The sequence below is a fragment of the Leptonychotes weddellii genome, chromosome 5 (assembly GCF_054177405.1).
Source record: "Leptonychotes weddellii isolate Sample4059 chromosome 5, ASM5417740v2, whole genome shotgun sequence".
In the NCBI taxonomy this organism is placed as follows: Eukaryota; Metazoa; Chordata; class Mammalia; order Carnivora; family Phocidae; genus Leptonychotes; species Leptonychotes weddellii.
This window is the reverse complement of record NC_138373.1, coordinates 48,000,325-48,011,479: the sequence shown is the minus strand read 5'-3', so window position 1 is coordinate 48,011,479 and position 11,155 is coordinate 48,000,325. Positions and strand designations below refer to the sequence as shown.

At 43.8% G+C, this 11,155-nt stretch overlaps 1 protein-coding gene across 2 annotated transcripts in view; it reads left to right on the top strand.

Annotated features, from left to right (window-relative positions):
• The window catches only part of FAM107B (family with sequence similarity 107 member B), a 211,363-nt gene that overhangs the window by 191,462 nt on the left and 8,746 nt on the right, over positions 1-11,155 (top strand). For both annotated transcript variants that reach the window (XM_081820630.1, XM_081820632.1), the window contains one exon: positions 6,937-7,120. In XM_081820630.1, coding sequence (XP_081676756.1) covers positions 6,937-7,120 — 184 coding nt within the window. The remainder of the gene's footprint in view (positions 1-6,936; positions 7,121-11,155) is intronic.

Genomic DNA, 11,155 nt, shown 5'->3' with positions numbered 1-11,155 from the left:
ATGAACCATGAGAGACGATGGACTCTGAAAAACAAACTGAGGGTTCTAGAGGGGAGGGGGTGGGGGGATGGGTTAGCCTAGTGATGGGTATTAAAGAGGGCACGTTCTGCATGGAGCACTGGGTGTTATACGCAAACAATGACTCATGGAACACTACATCAAAAACTAATGACGTAATGTATGGTGATTAACGTAACATAATAAAAAAAATACTTAAGGGCGCCTGGGTGGCTCAGTTGGTTAAGCGACTGCCTTCGGCTCAGGTCATGATCCTGGAGTCCCGGGATCGAGTCCCGCATCGGGCTCCCTGCTCGGCAGGGAGTCTGCTTCTCCCTCTGACCCTCCTCCCTCTCATGCTCTCTGTCTCTCATGCTCTCTGTCTCAAATAAATAAATAAAATCTTTTAAAAAAAATAAAATAAAATAAATAAAAAAAATACTTAAAACTTTGATTATTAGTGCTTCTAGGTAGAATTTGATTTTAAATATTTAGGTAAGCATAAAACTTAGCATAATCTCTAAATTTGATTTTTAAATCTCATAGGATTAGGTTTTAAATTTTATCTTTCTGATGTAGAAACGTGCAGATGAACTACTAGTGCCCAAAATAGTATGATGAGGAAACTGCAATATGATGCAAGGAATATTTGTTTTATTAGTCTTGTTGTGAGATTTTTCTGTGGGAATGGTTATTTACCTCTGGAAAGCAATCAACATAGGATGCCTGAAATAGGCATGGAGTGGGCCCAGAATCAACCTTCCATAGGGAAAACAATGAAAGGCAAGGACTCAAAATCCATCTATAGTGTTGGGATTTCTTGTCCTCTGGGATAATAGAGTTTCATAATGACTTCTGTTGATTTGCAGACCTTAAAGGCAGAATCTCCTCAGGTGGTGGTTTTCAGTGCATGCTGTTTGGGCTTGTGGTCCTCCAGGCTCTTGTCTAATGCCTTTGGATACCACATGGTGTCACTGTCTCCTCCTGGCCCAAGACCACGTTTTTAGGCTTGCCTCAGATATCTAAGATGCAATTCTGTTATTATTCAACTCCTTTTTTTTTTTTTTAAGAATTTTTTTTTTAGATTTTATTTATTTGACAGAGAGAGACAGCGAGAGAGGGAACACAAGCTGGGGGAATGGGAGAGGGAGAAGCAGGCTTTCCGTGGAGCAGGGAGCCTGATGCGGGGCTCGATCCCAGGGCCCCGGGATCATGACCTGAGCCAAAGGCAGACACTTAATGACTGAGCCACCCAGGCTCCCCATTACTCAACTTCTTAGAGTATTGCAGCACGTCCCCTTCATCTCAGAGCATCCTGAAAGGTCCTTGCTGTCAGGCCTATTTCTTGCTGTGCCCTGCACTCTGACTAAGCCATTCAGAACGCCATGTAGCACCTTGCAGCTGTGCTAGACGTTTTTACACTTTTCAGAAGGTTCTTAATATTGGTAGCATGAATGGGTCTTAGAATCATTGCATGTCATCAGTGAGAAGGGCTGTGGGTCATTTAGTTGTACTCCTATGTTTTTGAAGAAATCAAGGCTTAGAGAGGTGAAGTTTCATATGTCAGGTTTCTCAGACCTCTAAGTAAACTCTGTAATGGTGTTGGTCACATAGTTCATCTAATAATAGCTTCGATTTATTGAGTTCCCATAGACATGCCAGAGATTGTACGGAGTACTGAAATCTACATTTCAACCAGTTCTTACAACACTCAATTTAACAGAGGGGAGAACAGAGGGTCAGGGAAGTTGAGCTTTATGCAGGATGTCAAGCCAGTTTTATTTCTCCTTTATCGACTTGAAACTTAAAAAAAAAATTATACATCAGTTTATTTAATCAGGGTAGTGAATATGACAAAAATGTCTTCATGTTTATTTCTGGAAGAATGTTTCAGTAATATGACCTATGATGTTCTAAATCTAGAAAACAAGTTCAAGTACAAAGTACTTTTCCTTCCAGCAGTTCTGTCTCCTCTTCTCTGTCTGTCAGGCTTCTGGATTACCTGATGCTCAGGGAGGAAACCCTGCCCTCCCACTCCACTTTCAGCTGGTACACACACCTTGTTACTAGGACTTCAGACAGCTCAGGGGCTCCCTCTACTGGTAGTTAACCCAGGACTCTGTTAACTTAATCTGAGTACTATTTATTGACCCAGTCCAGGGAGTCTGAGGAATGTGAATATAGAACAGATACGGTCTTTGCAGTGAAGAGATGATGATTTCTATACATATTGCTGGAATACAAGGTGGGGATTGGTGAGTACTAGGAAAAGGGAACAGAGAAAATTCTTTTGTTGTTGAGAAGTCAGAGTTTAATCACAACTGGGGAATTAGGAAAGGTGGTATGGAAGATTTGACATTTATCTGGATCTGAAAGGATGAGTGAGATCTGGCTTTGTGGCAATTCAGAGATAGAGTAGGAAGAGGATCAGCATCTCTGCTGGAGGGAATGGTGCTGGCAAAGGCATGCTGGCAAGGAAGGCAGGGAAATGTGAAAAATTGGGGGGTTCATTTCAGTTTAATTGGAGGAGGACAGGATCTGTGAAATGGAAGAGTTCCCTTAGGATCAGGATGGCATTTTCCAGCCGTGGTAGCAATGAGGAAGACGGTTGGGAGAGGGAAGAAAGTTGAATAAGAAGATCATTTAGATTCCATGTGTTGGTCATGGCTCCAGGGTGGAAAGTTGCTGAGAGATGGCCAGTATCCAGATTCCAGATCTTTCAGCAGCCACTGCCACGAGGACTGGAGACTCATAGAGGTTGCTCCCTGCCAGTCCACCCCCTTCTTCCTAAGTGACGTTTTCCCAGACTCTGGCATGGTCTACTTCATGAGGGGCTACAAGGACTCCTGTAGTCTGGTCCACAGGCAAGCATCAGAGCTATACTTGATTCAGGCTTAGTAAACTCTGTACTCCTGCCTTCCATGTTCCCTCTCCCAGCCCCAGTTGTGAAGAAGCGCAAACCAGTGAGACAGAACTGAAGGGAAGGGTTTGCACCTTCCTCTGCAGCAGAACTCGTCCAGCCCCCACCCACCTGCTCGGGTGTCTGCCTCAATCCAGCAGGAGACACACTACCACCTTACTGCACTGGTCCTCTGGGAGCAGATGAACTTCCCAGATACTACGTCTAAAGAGAAATCAGGAAAAAATGCCAAGCTAGAACTTGTTTTCTAGATTTAGAACTGAAGCTTTTTCATTCTGCATACTGAAAGCTCTACCCAAGTCTTGGCACCAAGGCCCAAGATGGTGCTTGTGTTGCCTCTGCTTGTGAGAATGGTGGGATCGGAGGGGCAGAGGACGGGAGTGGCTGACGTGAGAAACCGTGGAGGTCAAATCAGTGAGACAAAGGAAAGAGTCACCCAGGGTTTGAGCCCTGACCGCCCTCGCCTTCTTGTTGTCACTACTTAGATGTTTGTCCGGCAAGTACCTCCTCTTCATGTCCCAAGCAGAACTCCTGGTCTCATCTCCTGTCCAGCCAGCTCTCCTCACAGCCTCCCTGCCCGACAGTGCTGACCTTCTCATTGCTCAGGCCAGGAACCTTGGAGTCACCCTTGATTCTCCTGTGCCTTTCACACCTCAGATCCAGTCCTTCAGGAAACCCCAGAGGCTTTCCAGTCAATCTAGCCTGACGCGTCTGTCCTCCCACCTGCGCTGCAACCATCCTGGTCTAAACCATCTGTCACCCGCATCACAGCCAGAGCTCCCTGCCCAGGTCTTTCCCTGCCTGCCACTGCTGTTCTAAACTGAGTAACTAGAATGGTCCTTTAACAATAGGAGTCCGATCTTGTCACTTCTCCGCTTCAACCGCGAGTGGCTTTTGTGCTATCTCCAGAGTGAAGGCCAAGTCCTTACAGTGGCCCTCATGCGCCCACAATATCTGGTCCTTTCACCCCCAGCCCCTCCCTCAGCTGCTACGTCCTTGTCCTCACCAGCACTCGCCTCCAGCCACACGTTAGTTACTCCTCATGCCTCTCAGGCACGCTCCTGCCTTGTGGCCTTTCCACGAGCTCCTCCGTCCGTCTGGAGCGCTCTTCTACATGTCCACAGGGCTCACCCTCCCCCATGTAATACTGACCTTAGGAGGCTGTAATCTGTTTTGATTTGGTGTCATGGAGATTATCTGCGGCTTAGAGCAGAGAAACAGATCCTTTTATGGAATCCTATAGGCCTTCTTGTCTACTGATTAACGAGAATGAAACTGCTGTTGGCTTTTAAAGACAACTGGGACTGCACAGAAGTGTGTGTGGTGCCTTTCACATTTCAACCAAGGAGCACATTTTTGTGTGGGGCAGCGCATGAAGGTCAGGCTGGCTCTGATGGGTTCACTGATTTGCCATATGCAAGGTTTGTAATTCTCCGTTCAGTGATGGTTGCAGGCATTCTTATTTAAAAGATCAATGCACATTTTGTTCAAGGAATAATTTGTTATACATGTCTCAAAGTTCAGTAATTTTGAGCCTCAATTATGCCGTTAAACCTAAAATATATAAACGAATAACACATCTATAGTTTTTCTGTTTTAGCTGATTTATTCATTCTTTGGGTTTTTAAAAACCCTTTATTTTCACATTAATCTTCAAAAGATTTTGCTATAAAAATAGCAGATTTGGTAGACAGAACATGGGTTTTGAGACCAGAGGACATTCATTTTATTTGAGCTTTACCTTACCGGTGATTATTAGTATGGAGAAGTTATTTAATGTTTGTCTCTCCATTTTATTCTCTGCAAAGCGAAAATTCTAGTTCTTCTGCTCATCGGGTTGTTGCTAGGATCAGATGTGGTCACGTATTGGCTCTGGGTAATTGTTGGCTGCCATTTGGAATATCATTTCCCATTGGACGCGAAAGAGTACACCAGTGTTTTGGGATCTTTCAGGGTTCAGGAAAACATCTTTAATGGCTTTGAAAGCAAAACTACTGCTTGTAGCTGACTGCTACAGGACCCATTTTTTGTTTCTGTTTTAAAAATTTTAGTTGAAAACACATCTTTATTCTTTCCACTGTCCACCCCACACCCCCATGTCCATGGAAACACACAGTTTGTTCTCTCCTCCCTTCGTCCAGCCCCCACGTGTAAATACGCACACATTTACTTAGATATTTGCTCGGTGCGTTGATGTCATGGGCAGAAATAAAGATGGAACTTGTCTTCCATTGAGGAGCTTATCCCTGGAGGATCTCACCACTTTTTCAGTTTAGACCAGATTCGATTGAGTACAACTTTTATTCAGCTTCTACCATGTGCCAGGCACTTTGCTGGACTTGGGGATTTGAAACTAAAAGAAGTGGGTCTAGCTCTTGGGGAGAACAGACAGAAACCTAGGGTTACTCTGTGTCAGGATGCATTTCGTGACAGAAGTACATGTATGCTACTGCTGGGCGGTGATTATTATCTTGATGTCCTTGGGGAAGTGGGGGAAGGTGGCAGTGCTGGGTGTGAGCCCACTGACACGTGGATCTCCCTCCCAACCTTGCCCTGTTCTGTGATCACTGTTCCATTTAGGGGCATAAAACTGGCCAGAGGATTAGTAAGTGTGTTCTCTGGACTTTGAGGAGAAAGCCCAATGTCAAATACTCTGCCGTAGTCAGGCTCTGCATCTCATTTTTGGTTTGGGAAACAAAGTCAGTATACAGGGACAGGGAAGCATAAAATGGCATGTTAATTATCTTGAAACATTGGCCAGATTTGTTTTGGAGGCAGGGGAACAGGATGGAGGTCATCAGCAAGAGAAGAGCTGAGGGGTGGGGTGTACGGCAATTGGGTGCCGGCCAGATGGACCAGCGGGCAGTTGCCAGCATGATGCTTAGTCAGCCTGCTTCCTCCCAGCTCTTGCCCTCACTGACTGTGTTCTTCTGTCTCATTAAGTATCACATATATTCATGGAGTGCCCACTGTGTGCCACACACTGCCCCCTGATAGTTACAGGAGTGTATGCCCTGCTGTCCAGGCATGTCTCTTATTGGGGAGGACACACAGATTTGAATCATAGGATCAACAACTAGAATTGAACATGGGGGAAGGGACCCTAGGGGTTGTCATCTGTTTGTTTCACTTTACTGATCTGGAGTCTGGGCCCAAAAAGGCTATGTGACTCTGCTCAGGCATTACATCAAGTTTTCCTTCTGCTGTACTCCAGTGACTGCCTGTTCCTCCCTGCTAAAATCCCGTGCAGATAGGCTCTTGTTAGAAGGATCCCCCCACCCTCCTCCCTCTTTCTTCCCTCCCTGGAACTTCCTTCCTTCCTGGCACTCTTCTAGGGCAGCTGGAGAGGGGGTAAGACAAAAGTCTTGCCCTCAGGAGCATTTGCTTTAGAGAGCCGGTAGCAAATAAGCAACATCTGCAGTCTAGACAAAGCAGGGAAGGGCTGGGGATGGGATTGCGGGTGTAAGCACGGTGGTGAGAGGTCAAACCTCTCTTGAGGAGGTGGCATTTGAAGAGGGGGCTGAGGAGATGTGAACAGGGTGCTCACGTAAGGGGAGGGAGACCCGGCCAGCGGCAGCATAAGGAACAGTGCTCTGTCTTCCAGAAACCTCTTGACATTGATGGAGGTCAAGGGTCTGCACATTGCCAGTGCGTATTCATTTGGGGAGGCTGAAAGAAGCAGTGAAGGACCTCAATCTGGTGCCCGAGGTGCTTGTTATGGGCTTAAGTTGGTCTTTAGACATGTTGGTGAGAAGCATCCTGTGTGACCTGAAACTCAAGGTGTGAGGAGTAGTGACCAGAATCAGGTTATGGGACCCCTTTGCTTTAGTCACGGACCACCCAGGACAGCAAGGCCATTCTTCTCCCTCTTGGACTCTCCCTGTTGCTTTCACAAAACTTCAGATACTTTCCAGCGAAGTAGTGAAGTCGGCCCAGGAGGATCCCATGTTGTAACGTGCCGTACGGTGTGAGATGTCTCAGCGGAAAAGCCTATAGATGATCTCACCTTTCCATTTCAGACAGCCCATCTGAGGATACTGACCTTAAGGACACGTATCTCATCCCAAGAAACATCATGGCTGAGCCAGACTACATAGAAGATGACAATCCTGAACTAATTAGGCCTCAGAAACTAGTCAATCCTGTCAAAACGTCCCGCAACCATCAGGATCTTCACAGAGAACTTCTCATGAATCAAAAAAGGTACAGTGATTTCTTGAGCAAAGTTTTCCTTTGGGGACTTTGACTTAAGAGATTTTCTTTTCTTGACTGTATTTAAGACTGCCTTATTCCTTCTAGTGTGAGCCAGGGCATCCCTCCATGAAGTCAGGTCATCTGCAGGCACAGCCGCACTGCTGCTCTTACTCCATGGGCTACAGAACTCTGTCCCCTTCTCAAGTGGACACGTGTTGTAGACTTTGGGGGGAAGGGTGTCGATTAAGGATGCAAGAGAGTATCCTAAGTCAAAAAGAAATACATTATTTCTTGGATTTGTAAAAATTCTGAATTTGCCCCTTATATTTGGGGAAGTGTGGGAATCCGAGGTAAATACTGCCGGCGTTGGCATTTGTGAGTGGCAGGGAGAAGTCTCTAGAACTACCTCAACTTAATAATAGACAAGAGCCCTCTTTTTTTATTTTAAGTAACATTTAAAATTATTACTATGATCATTTTTATTATTAATTTTTTTTGGAGGGGAGAAAACATTTACCTTTTTATCTTCTTTGTAGACCATTTGTTAGTGCCATGTGTACCATAAACATGTTTGACTGTTGGGTTGATGTAGTTTGCTTTTTAAGTGATTTTGGGCAGGGCCAGTTGACTAGGACAGCTCAGGATACAAAGTTACTTTTATTTATTAGGACACAGAGTTACTTATATTATTTGAGACCTATTAAACTTCCCTGAGAGCTCTTCCCATTTCTTCAGAATGAAGCTATTGATCTGAATTGTTGGACCACAGGTCCATCATACCCCCACTCTTTGCCAAGCCCTCGTTAGCTCTCGTTGAACTGAAGGGTATATAGACCAAGTTAAGCAGTAGGGTCATGTTTTAGAGGGAAGGCCTAATTTAAATATAAAAATAAAAACATTTAAAGAGGTGATGAGGGAGCAGTCCTCCTTCCCTAGTGCACCCCTGCCAGAACTCATAACTCCTGTTGAGGAATTCAGTGTGAATCCACCCTTCCTCCAGGCCGGGAATGTGCCTTACTGCCTTTTTGTTACCAGCATGCACTGGTATGCTGTTGGATTCATGCTGATTAAATTGAATGCAAGTTTGATCCCTTCTGAATAAGTGCTTAGCTTCTGTCTTTGTCACATAAAAGAAAAAAAATACATAGATTTGGTATCATCATGCCCAAAGCAAAACAGAAACATGTATGTTCCTAAATAGGGCCACAGAATTTGGAGGCAGTCTTGCCTAGGAAATGATGCCTGCATTTTGGTAGGAAGATCAGAAGTTTGATGTAGGGGCGCCTGGGTGGCTCAGTCAGTTAAGTGTCTGCCTTCGGCTCAGGGTCCTGGGATCGAGCCCTGCATCGGGCTCCCTGCTCAGCAGGGAGCCTGCTTTTCCCTCTGCCTGCATCTCCCCCTGCTTGTGCTCTCTCTCTCCCTTTGACAAATAAGTAAACAAAATCTTAAAAAAAAGTTTATACTCCAAAAGAGTAGCAGTCGCCACTAACTAGTTTTCTGATTGTCTTCCTTCTTGGACCTCCATTCCCTTATCTGTAAAATGGGAGTAGGGGACATCTCTGAGGGACATTCTAGCTCAAACTGGGTTTTGTTTGTTTTTCTGTTATATCTATGAAAAGGCTCCAAGTCAGAATAGAGGCAAAGGTAAAACCAAAATGGGCAGAAAACTGTACTCTGAATTATAGGCTACAAATTATTCCACAAAAATATATTTAGCACCCTGGGTTATATCTCTCTAAAACATATAGGTTTGTATAATTGAATCTGTTGCCAGATTTTCCAGAATAGGCACTTTCTGTGAAAATGGACCTCCCTTCTGTCTGATTTTCTCTGGCCCATGATTTCTTTTCCTTGTTTATTATACAGCTAACTCTTCAGTCAGGCCTAGCTCAAGTAATTTGGGAGAATGCTGTGTTCCCTCGAGTACCATAGTGTAAAGAGGATGTCCTTTGAGCTTAGAGGGAAATCATCTAAATCCTCGCTTGCCATTTATCTTGACCTACCTTTATGACCTTGGACAAGGTCCCCCTTTCTGAGATACGTGTCTTCATCTATAAAGTGGGAGGTAAAAATACCCTTCTTCTAAAGCTTAAATAATAACATGTATGAATGAATACCTACTAAAATGACTGGTGTATAATAAATGCTCAGTCCCATCCATGTTCCATTTCCCATGGAGCATCATCAGAAAATTCCCATTGCTTTCCCCCATTTTTCCCTGAAGGGTGCTGGCCTGGCTTTTGAAGTACATCAAGAAGAGAAAAAAAAAAAGAAAAGGCAGGAAGAAGGCAGGTTTCAAAATCAAATGAATATATCTCATCCTATGTTTTGGGGTTTTCAAGATAAGATCTTAGTTTAGTGGGGTCCTCTCATTAGAAATACAACTGGTTTGTGGAGTGAAACCTCTCAAGCAGTTTTTTTTTTACTTGCTAGAGACTGTGGGGTTTTTATTTCTAAATTTTCGTGCCAAATGACAGGAAGTTTCACATGGATAATATGTATGTTTGGTTAAGGGATAATTGTACTTGATTACTGGTTTGTATCATTAACAAAAGTCTGCTTGCTTTTCTACAATTCGTAAAGGGCCTTCCCGTATTTTATCTTATCCAGTGATCTTTCCAGTAATCCAGTGTGTGTTATCTTGGGGTCACCCTTATTTGACATGTAAATAAGGAAAAACTCAGAGAATAAACATAAAATTCAAGGTAGTTCATACAGATAAATCAAGTAGAGTAATAATATCAGTCAGAAACAAAGCAGAGAAGAGAGAGGGAGACAGCAGCGAGATCCGCCTGAAGCAAGTGTTCTGTGGAGCCCTGTACCTTTGCTCTACAGAGGCACTAATTTGGCTCAAAGCCCTGGAGCAGTTGGTTCACAGAGCTTTTCAGGTTACATTTTATTTTTTTTCAATTATTTTATTTTTTTATTTTTTTATTACATTCAACTAGCCAGCATATAGTACATCATTAGTTTTTGATGTCGTGTTCAACAATTCATTAGTTGCGTATAACACCCAGTGCTCATCACAACACATGCCCTCCTTAATGCCCGTCACCCGGTTACCCCGTCCCCCCACCCCCCTCCCTTCTGTAACCACGGTTTGATTCCTGGAGTCCAGAGTTTCTCATGGTTTGTCTCCCTCTCTGATTTCTTCCCATTCAGTTTTCCCTCCCTTCCTGCCCCTGTGGTCATCCCTGCTTTTTAGAGATCATAAGATAAGAGCAGAGTCACTCTGCTTTTTAGACCTATTAGGAGAACAAATACTCATAGGTATTTTAACTCTGAAACCTACACACTTTGAAGGATATAACTCTGCTCCTCTACTTAGCATCTTTTGGACCTAGCCATGTTTCAGATTAAAAGTCTTTACATTTTGAGCTGGTTACAGTCGCCATTAGGTGTGATTATGAGGACCATTGGTCAGGTTCTCCAGTGCTGTAGGTGCTCCCAGGGGCATTATTTCAAGAGGCATTATTTTTTGTAGCTGCAAGATGAGCGTTCAAGAGGTCTTAAAAAGATAGGGATATTTCTAATATAACTTAGAGAGATTCTGTCTTCTCTACAAAGAGTTCTTTTGGCCACAAATAGAGAATACCCAGTCACTTAAACACATCCCTAAAATTAGTTCTTTGGCTTATACCTTCCAGTCAGTGGTTTCCACTTCCCTGTGTTTTTAGTTGCTCTTCATTGTATATGCTTTGCTAGACATAGAGTTCTTCAATATGTACTTGTTGCTCTACCATGTGGGAAAAAATACGGGAAGCTGAGTTAGAAGTATTTGCATTTAGAATCCACTCAGGTAGAAATGGCTCAAGCCAAAAATGTAGATAAGACAGGCCATAGCACAGTAACCTCTTTGACATCGGCCACAGCAACTTCTTTCAAGATACATCTCCAAAAGCTAGTGAAACAAAAGCAAAAATGAACTTTTGGGACTTCATCAAGATAAAAAGCTTCTGCACAGCAAAGGAAACAGTCAACAAAACAAAGAGGCAACCCACAGAATGGGAGAAGATATTTGCAAATGACACTACAGATAAAGGG